The 12738-nt window shown below is 50.0% G+C and overlaps 1 protein-coding gene across 1 annotated transcript in view; it reads left to right on the top strand.

The window, feature by feature from the left end:
* The first annotated feature begins 4769 nt into the window (after positions 1 to 4769).
* FGF9 (fibroblast growth factor 9) overlaps positions 4770 to 12738 on the top strand; it is a 33602-nt gene continuing 25633 nt past the window's right edge. Inside the window, exon 1 of the mRNA XM_026492988.4 lies at positions 4770 to 5890. Within this exon, the coding sequence (XP_026348773.1) occupies positions 5614 to 5890 (277 nt within the window). The 5' untranslated portion in view covers positions 4770 to 5613. The remainder of the gene's footprint in view (positions 5891 to 12738) is intronic.

Here is a 12738-nt window from a genome sequence, read left to right as displayed (position 1 = left end):
ATATGCTAATATGAATAATTCATATGAGAACACTACTCTTTTGAGTATAATAGCTTTATAATATTTAAAAATATTGTATGGCTAGTTATTCTCCTATTTTTCTTGTTAATTTCAAACATTTTGTTGTCAATTTAAATTTGATTTTCTATATTAACTTTAGCATCAGGGTTAAGTTTTTAGATTAATTTAGGAATGATTACATATTTATGAAATTGAGGGATTTTTTTAAAATCTAAGAACACTGTATGCCTTTCTATTTGTTCAAGTCTTCTTTTGTGTCCCTAGAGAGCTTTAAATGTATTTCTTCATCCAGATCTTGCACATTTTTGTTAATTGTATTCCTTGGAATTTATCTTTCTTCCCCCCACCCCTATTGTAACTAGGGTCTTTATTTCTTCATTATGTCTTTTAACTGGTTGTGCATATATATATATATATATATATATATATATATATATATGCTATTTACTCCTATATATTTATTTTATGGAAACATGCCATTTATAAAAATTTAGAAGTATATGCCTATTATAATAGAAGGCAGTGTGCATAATGGGGGTCTGAAGTCTATGAACTTGGCTCCATCATTTATTGACACTGTAGCAATAGGCATGTTACTTTATCCTTTTTTTTTTTAAGATTTTTTATTTATTTATTCGACAGAGATAGAGACAGTCAGCGAGAGAGGGAACACAAGCAGGGGGAGTGGGAGAGGAAGAAGCAGGCTCATAGCGGAGGAGCCTGATGTGGGGCTCGATCCCATAACGCCGGGATCATGCCCTGAGCCGAAGGCAGACGCTTAACCGCTGTGCCACCCAGGCGCCCCTATCCTTTTTTTTTTTTTAATAGAGGGAGGGAGAGAGAGCAAGCGAGTGAGGGTGGGGGAAGGAGCAGAGGGAAAGGGAGAGAGAATCTTAAGCATGTTCCACACTCAGCGTGGAGTTCAACGCAGGGTTTGGTCTCACAACCCTGAGATCACGACCTGAGCTGAAATCAAGAGTTGAACACTTAACTGACTGAGCCACCCAGGCACCCCTTACTTAATCTTTATAAGTCAGTCTTCTCATGTGTAAAATGGGATAATAGTACTGATTTCATAGGGCAGTTTTGAAAATTAAAAAGATAAAGCACAAAACCACTTAGTAGAGTGTCTGGAACATAACAAAACAGTCAATAAATGGTGACCACAATAGTTCTCTCCATTGAAGCTTAAATGTAGTCCATGGGGATCAGACTAGGAACAGACTTCAACCTTCCCAAACACTCCTCTCCACTCCATACTCATCACAGTTCCCAAACAAAAGCCCCTGACTGAAGGGCTGTAGAGTGAGGTGGAGAGAACTGGGGAAATGGAAAATGGAAGGGTGGAGGCCCAATTACCCCTTTATTGTTGTAGGAAAGGAATGAAGGTATTCCTTGGTGATGTGCATTTGGGGGGGTCCAAAGAAATCAGAGGAGGAGACACATGTTAATGAACAAAGCAGTAGAGGTGGACAGAGCACTTTTGTCCAGTGGTCACCTTAAATTTGTAGGGACTTCATAGCTTACAGGCCATTTTTACATACATATATCATAAACCCATATTTACAGCAGCTCACCTGGGGCCCATGAAGGGGATATCAGTAATCACAGGGAGCAGATTGTGGTAGTGCGGGGAGGGCTGGAGAAGCTTGTGCCAGATCTGCTGACCTCTATTCTAGAGTTCATTTCTTGTCATCTCTCTCTTCATTTACCTCATCATGATTCCCATCTGGGTCTAAGCACTAAACTATCAGCAGAAAAGACAGATGACAAACTAAAAGAGGAGAAAACCAGAAGGATTAAAATATTTTAAGAATAGAAAGCCTGAGAGAGCACTGGGATTGAACTCAGTAATAGTATTTGCTGAATATCTCATGGGCAGATTCTAGGGGGGACTACATTAGGACCAACATAATAATAGCTACTATGTCTTAAGTGCCTATTGTGTGCTGCCTGTTTTATGTGCATTTTTCCTTTTATTCCTAACAGCAATCTTCCAAGGCAGGTGTTATTAAGCCAATTACACCACGTGTCTAGAAAGCAAGGCCTCATTCCTCTTGGAGCTTAACATCTACGTATTAATTGAGGAACACTTGTAAAACATGCATACAGGCGTGGACATAGGAACTCATGATCATGGCAGAGCTGGGAGGGAATCATGAGGAAGCTGGCCAGACAGAGCCAGTGGAGTGAGTTCTGGAGAAAATGGGATATGATCAATGAAAGGAAGGATATTTTTTGCATTACTGTAATAGGAAAACAGCACCAAATAGAAGAAGAGAAAGAAATCTGCTGCACAGGTTCAGGGGGCAAGAAAGCAGCAAAAACTTCCTTCAGGTAGAGTTAGGGATGCAGATGAAATGTGGACTAAATTCACTGCAGTAGCAAAGAGATGCTTGAGCAGGCAGGCTGCTTCTAACTGGGAAAGTGCGGTATCAGCTACTTAGCCCTCTCTCCCACTGCTGCATCCTTTTTAAAGTGACAGTCACGAGGCTGCAGGATTCGGAAGCGGAAATGGTCTTTGCTCATTGGCTCACAATCTAAATTCAGACCGAAAGAATGTGGTTGGAGACAGCTGGTGGTAATTGTCCCAGTCCTGTCTTCAGTGTAAATGTCCACGTGCTGCTCATGTCTTCCCTTATCAAGCGTCTCCCTCTCTCCATCTCTCCCCGTCAGCCTTTCTCTATCGGGTTTTATAAAAAAGTAACTAACCCACCCGGCACACTGTACCCGAGTGGTCCAGAACTCCCCTGCTTAACCCAGAGCTGCCGGCTGCCTCCGTGATTCATGCCAGCTATTCGGGTGGTTTATAAGAAGTGACACTTCCTTCCCCTGCTTCTTGTATCTGCCACCGAGCAGTTAACGTTAAAGCCCACCGTCGATGTGACTGCTGTAAATACCACGGGGCAGGGCTCTGGTGCTTCATAAACACGTAAGCACGACGCACGGAGTCAGCCCGCGGACACCCAATGACCTGGGACTGCGGCAAAGGGGTGTGGGAATAGCAAGAAGGGAGGACCACCTCGCCCCTCTCTTTCCTCTTTGCTGGGGCCCAAGCACGCCTTCCACTCCGGGAGCAGAGGAAGGTCGCTCCAGGTCGCCGGCACCTCCTGCACCCGAGAAATCTGCAAATTCATGACTCCTTTTCGTCTTAGGGCGAAACCCTTCCGTCCCGAGTAGGGCCAGCCCCAGTTCTTCACCTCCAGCCTTTAGCTGACTACTGAGGAAGGTCCCTCCTCCTACCCCCCTCCCAAAAGGCTGATTCCCTTTCCCACCGCAGGGGTCCAGTCTCTGCTTGGACTTCTCTTCCCACTCGCCTGTCCTGCAGTCTGGAGCTGTGCTCAAGTCTTGGCAACTTTCACCATTTTGACCCAAGAGTCGGGCCATTTCTAAGACAATGTGAACAAAGAGGAGCAGGGAAGAGAGGGGCCCGCGGGCTGGCTGCCGGGCTGCCCGGCGAATGCGTGCGCGCGTGGGTGTTGGGGACTGGGGGCAGTGCAGGCTCAGCGCAGGGGATTCCAGCGCCTGCGGGCTGTCCCGGACACAGAACGCGCCGCTGCTAGGCTCTCGGGTCTGCTTGGCCCCGTAGGGCCGCTCGCGGCCCGGGGTGGCGGATTTCTTTGTCCCGGCCGGTAGCTGGGCGCGAAGGCAGCCGGCCTCGAGCAGAAAGCCGAGCCTGGGTTCTGGAGCTCAGGCTTCCACTTGCGGCCCCGCGAGGCAGAGCAGGAAGGAGCTGCTGAGGGCCCCAGGGCGCCCCCCACGCACCTCGCGCCGACTCTCCCGGCTCGGCTGCAGGCTTCAGACCGTGGTGGGGGGAGACACTGGAGCTCCTCTTTCGCTTCCCCAACAGCGAAACAGCCTGAAACAGCGAGGGGTGGCACAGCTCCCCCTAATTAGCGTGGCTGGGGAAAGAAGGAGCCCACTGGCGCGCTCTTCTCTACCCCGACTCTCCAAAGATGCGCGCTCTAGTCGAACTCGGGGACAGTGGCGGTTCTCTGGCGCCCCCCCTGCCGACTGCACCGCCGCGGCCCGGACCCAGGCGGCGGGGCTGGACCTAAACATAGCCCCAACCGATGCCATCAGGAAGCCTGGAAGAAATCGGTGGCCACATCTGCCTCTGTGTTTGCGTGTGTGTGTGTGTGTGTGTGTGTGAGAGAGAGAGAGAGAGAGAGAGAGAGAGAGAGAGAGATACAGAGAGACAGAGAGATACAGAGAGACAGAGAGACACACAGAGAGGACACACACACACACACACACACACACACACACACACACAGGCTGGGTTCACATCCATCCGGCTTACCTGCAATACAGTTTGCGCTTCTGTGTATGTCTGGCAGAAGAATGAAAGAGAAACTGCTGTATCCATTCAAGCTCACTGAATCAATCCCACTTCCCTCCAACTCTTTCAACTAAGTTTTATTTTATAATGCAATGCAACATTACAGAGTCCATGTGAAAACTAGTTTCCCAATTGTAGTCTGAACCTCCATCAATGTATCGAGCAAGATTTTAGGTTACCAGATTCAGCTCCTCAGGACACCAAGGGTTTCCGCCGCCTGCCTCTCTCCATGCATCTTTCTTTGTAAAGCAAGTATACCTAGGCTGTCCCCCAGGAAATCTCGCCCTCTGGCACGCTGCGCCGGGCCTGCGGCAGAGCGGCGCGATGGTGAAGGCGGGCGCTAGGACCGCGGGGAGCCCGGGCGGTCGCGGCGCTACCTTAAACCCAGCCCAATGCCGCTGCCTGCGCCACTCTGCGCGCCGGCGGGGGCTGCGCAGGAGGAGCGCTCCGCCCGGCTACAACGCTCCGCAAGCCGGCGCGGCAACACCTGTTCGCGGCAGCCAGGGCGGCACGCGAGCTCCCGGTCGTGGCTCTCCTCGCTCGCCGCTCGCCACCCGTTTTAAGCCAATGGACATCTGCCGAGCCTCTGGAGAATTCTGGATACTAGCTTTGGACGCCTAAAGTTTTTTTCTTCTTTTTGTTTTTGTAATTATTATTATTATTTTTAGAGGGGGGACCAGGAGGGGAGATTTTGTCGCCGCCGCCAACGTGAGATTTTTTTTTTTCCCCTTGAAGGATTCATGCTGATGTCTGCAGAGTCGGTTAGAGTAAAAACAGCGCATGCCTTCCTGGAGTCGGGATCCGTAAATTCTGACGTAGCCCGTGCATCTTAAAAATCCCTATAATAACGCCTAGGCATTTAAGTTGCTATGGTCATTCTGATCTCAAACCAAATGGAGAAACTACGGATTTTTTTTCCTTATTACGGTCGGATGGGATGAAGACCTTCCTGCCTGCTAAGAGCTGGGGATCTATCTATAGAGATACATAGATATGTTTATCAATATGTCAGTGTGTGAGTATAAAGTGGTGGTTTCTTAGACTATCAGTGGTTTGACCTTGAACCTGTGCCAGTGAAACAGCAGATTACTTTTATTTATGCATTTAATGGATTGAAGAAAAGAACCTTTTTTTTTTTCTCTCTCTGCAACTGCAGTAAGGGAGGGGAGTTGGATATACCTCGCCTAATATCTTCTGGGTCGATACCGTCATTATTGTTTATTCCTGTGCTCCAAAAGCCGAGTCCTCTGATGGCTCCCTTAGGTGAAGTTGGGAACTATTTCGGTGTGCAGGATGCGGTACCGTTTGGGAATGTGCCCGTGTTGCCGGTGGACAGTCCGGTTTTGTTAAGTGACCACCTGGGTCAGTCCGAAGCAGGGGGGCTTCCCAGGGGACCCGCAGTCACGGACTTGGATCATTTAAAGGGGATTCTCAGGCGGAGGCAGCTATACTGCAGGACTGGATTTCACTTAGAAATCTTCCCCAATGGTACTATCCAGGGAACCAGGAAAGACCACAGCCGATTTGGTAGGTATACCATTAACCCTTTAGTGTCCGTGCGATGACATGTTCGGGTTATAACTACCAAGAAGGTGGTGGCCGGGCGGGGGATGAGGGAAGGGATCTGTTCCTCAGTTTCTGTCTTGCCAGCTTAAAAAAAAAAAAAAAAGAGAAAAAAGAAAGAAAAAAAGAAAAAAAAGAAAGAAAAAAGAAAAAGCCTCGGGAATTGCAGATCTGCTGCTGGCACTGATGCAAATCTACATTGAAAGCCCCCCCCCCGACTTTTTTTGAAAGGAGGGCATGATTTATAAATATAACAAAAGTCTCTAGTTCTTTTGCATCAGATACTCGGGAAGATCGGGTTTAGGAAGTTTCTTTTGAATGGACTGATTCCACGAGTTTAAAGCTTTAATCATTAACTACTGAGAACTTGAAAATGCATTTTGCTGAAAGCAGTGGTTATCATCTTGTGCTCCAGTGAAGTTTTTGCTCCTCTTTTTCTTCTAATAAGTATACTGCTTGAATTGTAAATTAAGCGTATTGTTTATTCCCACCGCGAGGGTCTGAAAACCCCGTAGGCGAAGGTTGCTGACTGATTGTTCTGTTGGGAGGACTAAAGTCATATTTTAGACTCCGAGAGCAGCAGAGGCAGAGGCGCTGGGGGAAAATGACTTGGGAAGGGGCAGAACGCTCACCAGGGGCGTTTGTCCTTGCAGCTATCAAGTTATTACCTATGCTCCATTTTTCTGGTGTGCAGCCCTGTGCTGGTTTCCTGGGTGGCTCTCTGGTGTGAGTGTGCGCGCGCGTGCAAAAGCTGCGAGCTAATTTTAAAGGGCATTCCGAGGATTTCATTTCCCAAGGAGGGTACTTGTGACTCAGCATTGAGGGCTGCAGACCCGACTGCTGGTGACTCTGCTCACTTTAATGCCAGCACACACGTGCCTGCGGGGCCACCCTGAGCCCAGCAGCACAGTGTCAGCGAACACAATACCGTTGGAGGGACTCTTGGGTGTTTTCCTTACTTACTAAAAAGAAAGCGCCAGTTGGACAACCAGACTGTTGGAAGGAGTTAACTTCTCAGTGAACCCACCTGACAACACTTAAACTAGGTCGTAAAAAACAAAGTCCTGTGGTGATTTTTCTTCCTCATGCTTTAATGCCAGATGTTGAACACAGCCTAAACTATCTGTTTAGGCTTGTGGGGCTGTAGATGATGCCAGAAGGTGAGGAAGATTCAGGCCTGGGATGGGGATGGTCGCATGGGGATGGTCGCAGATACACGAGGCCCAGGATTTTCTCCCTTTGCTCACCACGGAGCCCAAGCCCCAGGCTGAACCTACTAGTGTAAATTTCTGGCACTCTCCCCTCTCTGATTAAAAAAAAAAAAAAAAAAAAAAAAAAGGAAAAGAAAGAAAAGGCAAAGCTGTAGATCTTTGCTTTGCAATTATTCAGTTGAACTATAACTGCACCCCCCCCCCACTCCCCGAAATAAACTCAGCTCTGGGTGTTGCAAAGCCAAGACTAAACTTTACTAGAAGTGCTGTTCTATCTGGCCGCTTTAAGGGCGGCTACAGTGCCTAGTGTTCAGTACCCGAACAACAGGCAGTGGGCGGCGGTGGGTGGGAGAGCCGAGTGTGTGCCGGGCCGCAACGGGCACTCGCTGGACGTCTGCACCGCGCAGGCTGATGGCTAGTGGCGTGGGCGGGCGGCCTAGGTGCGCTGGGCGGCGGGAGCCCCAGTCCTCCCGCGCTCCCAGCCGGCAGGTGCCGAGTAGGCAGCCCAGGCCCCCCGGCGCAGTCAGCGGCCGCCGACCCAGCTCCGCGCGGTCCTAAACACGCTCCGTTTCGGTCCCCCTTTCTACCCGGCTGGAGTGCGCCCTTCGGCGCTGCAGGGACTCCTTGTGTCCGGGGGCGACGGGCAGGGGCTGACACACTTCTGGCCGTGTTTAGGGAATGAGATTTTTTATTGCCCAAGTTTAGTCCCTTCGCTTTCTCTTTGTGTGTGAGTGTGGGTCCAGCGGGGCTGACAGCCGCCGCCCCGGGCAGCGCGGTCGTTTGCGGTGTGGGAACCGCCGGAGGCGCGCACCGCGGCGGGAGAGTTGGTGGCGGGGACGGAGGACAGGCTGGAGGTCGTACCCCTGACCTCCCCCGTGCCATGTCGGACCCATCTCCCCCATCTGAAGCACGCAGCCAGGTCTCGGAGAGTCGATGGTTCCGCTGTGCCCGGGAGGTGGGTCGGGGGCCCCGGCCGACAGGGCCGGAGCCACAAGGGAAGGGATGGGGGTGGGGGGACAAAGGGCCGTGGAGGCGGGCGGAGGGGGCGGTGAGCTATTGTTAACGACGTTCCGGGAGCAGAGCTCGCGGCTCGCGGGCCTGCGTTTCAGCGCCCGGTCTTGGGCCCCGGCCTCTGGGCCGGTGAGGGTGGGGGTGGGGTGGGGGTGGAGCGCAGCGGGGTACACCGCTGCAAGGTCAGGGCAGCTTCATTGTGTGCATTAGCCGAGCCCTGCCTTTGAGAGAGCACCTCGGAACCCCGGCGCAGCCCGACTGGGCCCCGGCGTGAAGAGATTATGGGATGTTCCAGTTGGGGTTCCTCCATGTCCCCAACCCCCCGGCTTTTTTTTTTTTTTTAATGCAGTCAGCTTTAGGGTAGGATGTTTGCTTAATGCAGTTGAGTCATTAGAAATCCAGTAAGTGCCACAGGATAGAGTGAGGTTTCAAGGGTGATGGAATTGTGGGGACCACGAGGGTGAGAGAATCCAAGAGGCGAGTTATGGGGTCAGCGGACAAGGACTGCAGGTACAGCAGCTGAGTAGAGATCAGAAAACAAAAACTAGACGTCGTCACCCCCTACCCCACCCCCAATCCTAGAGGTTGGAGAAAGGTGTCGCCAAGGAAGTGACATCTCTACTCCTTAGAATCGCTAGGCACTGTTGGCTGGATTGGTAGGGGCAGTGCGGGTGGGAGGGGAGGAGAGCCCTGGCCCGGGTTGGGGGGAAGGGTCGCCGTGTAGGCGAGCTCGGGGGTCGGCCGGGAGCTGGCTGCGGGGGAAGGGCGCGCCTGGCGCTCCGCTGTGCCTCTCACCCTCGTTCGGATGGAGCTGAGTGGGTGGCTGTGCGCAGTGGGGGTGGGGAAGGAGGCTGAGGCAGGAGGGTTATTTAAGTCTTTCATCCGGTTGCAGAGAGAAGCGGCCCCCGGGGTGACAGCAGTGCCGCGGTCTCCCGCTGCTACCGCTGCGGCAGGTCCCAATATTAGCAACCTCTGCAGAGAGGTGCGAGTGCCGGGAGCCTCTTACCCTATGCTTTCTCAGCCCCTCCCGGAAGGAGGGCTGGGCTCGTCGGCGCTAGGACCCGGCGGGGAGCGCGAGGGGAGGGCCGGGAAGCCAGCGGGCTCCGGGAAGGGGCCGAGGGGCTGCGGCAGCTCGCCACACCTGGCGCTCCAGCTAGCTCCCCGCAGCCTCTCCTTCTGCCCTCCTCCCTCCCTTATCTGCAGCCTTCCTCTCCCCATCCCGGCTCCCTTCAGGGGACTTTGTCTTCACCCCGATTCTCTAGAAAAGAGTAGCCGTAGGCAGGGGATGGGGGTAGGTTTACACCTTGATTAAAATAGAAGGTGCATTTCTACGTGCAATGAACCGGCAGAAGGAAACGTGCTGGAAAAATGATTTTTGCCACCCCCATGCAGCCGCAGGTTACTGCAGCTGCTGGCAAGCTTGGCGGTGACACAGCAGCGGCAGTGCAGGGGACGTGGGGGCGGGGGAATCTTACTGTTGTCCCAGCAGGAGCTGCGGCAGTGACAACTTAGGTGGGACCTTAAGAGAGCCCTTTGTTTTTTCCTTTGGGGGTGGTGGTGTAGAGATAAAGTTGAGCATGGAGAAAAGGAACGAGGAATCGTTATCTCTGGGTAATAGGCTGGGGGAGCGAGAGGTTTCATTTCATATATATATTTTTTCTCTTTAAAGTACTTGCTAGACAGAAAAAAGTAAGGAGAAAATCAATTGAGGAAATGGTAATGCCGAATAATAAAAAAGTGAGCGTTGGTAGTGAACCGCTATTTAACTTGGCACAAGGAAGCCTGAGTGGATTGACCACTTGACTTCGTGGAAAGATGAGGTGCTTCTCTGCTGCTATGCCTTTTGGCCTGAAGTGGTGGCTCTAAAAGGCCGGACTTCATCAAGACCCTTGATGAGCTTGACCTGGGGCTTCCTGTTCAGTATCTCACTAAGGGAAAGACTTGCTATTTAAGGTGTTATTTTCTGGATTGGTTCAGATTCTTGAAAAATTGGAGTTGTAAACTCCCATTTAGTCAGTCATTTCCTAAGGAAACTCTGAGATTTGCTCAAGTTGCTGCAGACTCGGGCTTAGTCTGTCCCAGGCTTTGAGATGATTGATTTGGCAGCCCTGGTGTGGGATTCTCTGGGTGAGCAGGGAGATCTGTAGGAAGGGGGGTTAATCTATTTTCGAAAGCTTCATGTCATGCCTCTCTCCACAGTCTGCATACATTCTTGTCCTCTAAAGAATGCAGCTCTGTTAAGTGTTGGGGGCTTTTAGGCTAGAGGGTTGTTTAGCATGGGCCAGAGTGGAACAGCTTCTGCCTGTCCTCCCATTTGCCATGGCTGGCCTTATTATGGCCTTGGAAGTGAGGCTCAATGCAGAGGGTCTCTTGGGAGCTGGGCCAGCTTTGGGTTAATGGTCCACTTGAACAGAGCTCTGGGCTGACCACTAATACCTAGCGAGTCTGGAGCAAGGATAAAGTCTGGTGTGGTCATTTTCCTAAAGTGGTCCCAGGAACTGTCCTGGCCTCTTGTGGACCAGAGATGACCTCAGACGCCATCAGACCCTCTTGGGCCTAGTGAGCACATCCCCAAAGGAACTGTTGGCTGCTGTGAAAGAGAAGAGTCAAATGCCACTAGCCACTGACTCTGTGCTTCCCCTGTTACTCATCACTCATCACTACCCATGTCTGTGGCCCTCCTGAATTGAGGATGTTTTGGTTGTGTCTGCCGAAGAGGAGAGAGACCCACCATGGTACGCATGTGAGGGTCACAGTTTTAACATTAGGCACAATTCCACCATTCTCTCCCTCCCTCTCTTCCAGTCTTTTTTCTTGTCTTCCTTGCTCTTCCCTTCTTTCCCTTCCTCTCCTTTTGCTCATCACAGAAGCCTTCTCCTGGGTTGCTATGGATCCATCAGCCCTCTGTACTACACACTCACGCAAACGGAGAATGTGGGGAGTTGGCCGTACTCAAATGAATATGGTTAAAAGTACGTGCTTGGCTCAGGCCCAGGGAGAGTTTCGTTGACTTCGTGGAGGTTATGGAGTTTCTAATGGACAAGGTAGTACCAGGAATGATGAGGATTCCATTCTGGGCGTTGGGGATCTTGTTACCAGGCTGCCAGGTCTTTCTGACCTTACAACATTGGTGTTCTCTCTGTGTGGGGGGAATGCTTGACTCACGTTCAAGTGTTCTGCTTGCCCTTGGATCACTGAGGTGACCTCATAAAAGGCTGGGCTGTTCTTTTGAGGTCTCTGTTTTTCAAGGAGCTATAGAGATACGGATGGTGGTGTGAGATGATGAATCTTTTCCACCTAGGGTTACTACATAGGTAGTTCCTTTTCACAGGAGAGCCCCTCAGAAACTTGTCTCACTTTCAGGAGGCCCCTTCTGACTCCCCTTCCCAAACCTGAGTGACTGTACCCTAAACATCTCCTTCTTACTGCCTTTACCACATTGTTATATTTATCTATTTGTCTTTCCTTCCACTAAGTGGTAAGCTCTTTGAGGATATAGGGCTTAGCCTATATTTTATTCATCTTTGTGTATTTAACAGATGGCATGTTTCTTGGCTTATAATGGTCACTCAGTAATAGTTTGTTGATCAAATAAATCAGTGCATATGAATTAACAGCTCTCTCATTGATGCCAGAAAAAGAAACAAGATAGATATCTTAATACTTTCATTTCTAAAATATATAATAAATAATTTCAGTACCTAAGTCTTTTAATAGACGTCAACTCTGTGCACATAAACAATTTGGGTAAATAGTCTACCTACATAGGAGATGCCCACCTTCCCAGATTTGGCGTGATGAGAGAGCACAGTCCCAGGAACTTACCTGCTCTTATTTTCTCTGCTGCTTCTAGTCCTGCTCCCTGGGTCTGTGGAGTCTGATCTAGGTAACATCTTCTAGTCACTAGTAAGGGAATGACTATATAAAAATGATACAGAAATCATGGACACACAAAGAAAGGTAAAAACAGTGATAAGATGTACATAGTCAATAAGGATCTAGGCTTTGGTGTCTGATTGCTTGGGGGCAAGTTATTTAACATTTTTAAACCTCAATGTCCCCATTTGTGAGCTGGAGATTAACGTATTGTAATGCGGAGGGTTGTTCTGAGAATGGAGTGAAAGAAGGCCTCTCCTTTGGCACAGACTAAATGCTCAAGTGTCAAGCTATTTACCATTGTCATTGTGGTTTATTGATAGTCTTCTTGTTGTTCTGGAGACCAGCTAGTCATAAAGTTTTGTAAGATCGCACACACCCTGTTGTTTTGGGGCCTGATGGGCAATGATGATGATGAATATTCATGATCAGTTCTCTGAGGGGCTTCCCGGTTAGGGGAAAACCGAGAGGTCATCAAAGACCCTGTTGGAAGATACAAGTGCCTTTTAGTTTTGTGATAAACTCTTCCCCCTTGACGTGGGATATTAAAGTGGTCAGACCTCAATGGGGCAAAATGTGTCCTGTCATTCATTTTATAAGGAAAATTGGACATTGATGAATTCCTTACACTAATTTCAGGATCACTACGACCCATATTGTGTGTTTTCAGGTAGCTAAGAAGAGGTTCATATGCATATGGCTCCTAATGGTAAT

The sequence above is a fragment of the Ursus arctos genome, unplaced genomic scaffold (genome assembly GCF_023065955.2).
Source record: "Ursus arctos isolate Adak ecotype North America unplaced genomic scaffold, UrsArc2.0 scaffold_10, whole genome shotgun sequence".
NCBI classification, from domain to species: Eukaryota; Metazoa; Chordata; class Mammalia; order Carnivora; family Ursidae; genus Ursus; species Ursus arctos.
Note: the sequence above shows the minus strand (reverse complement) of the source record. Positions and strands in the feature narration are given on the sequence as shown.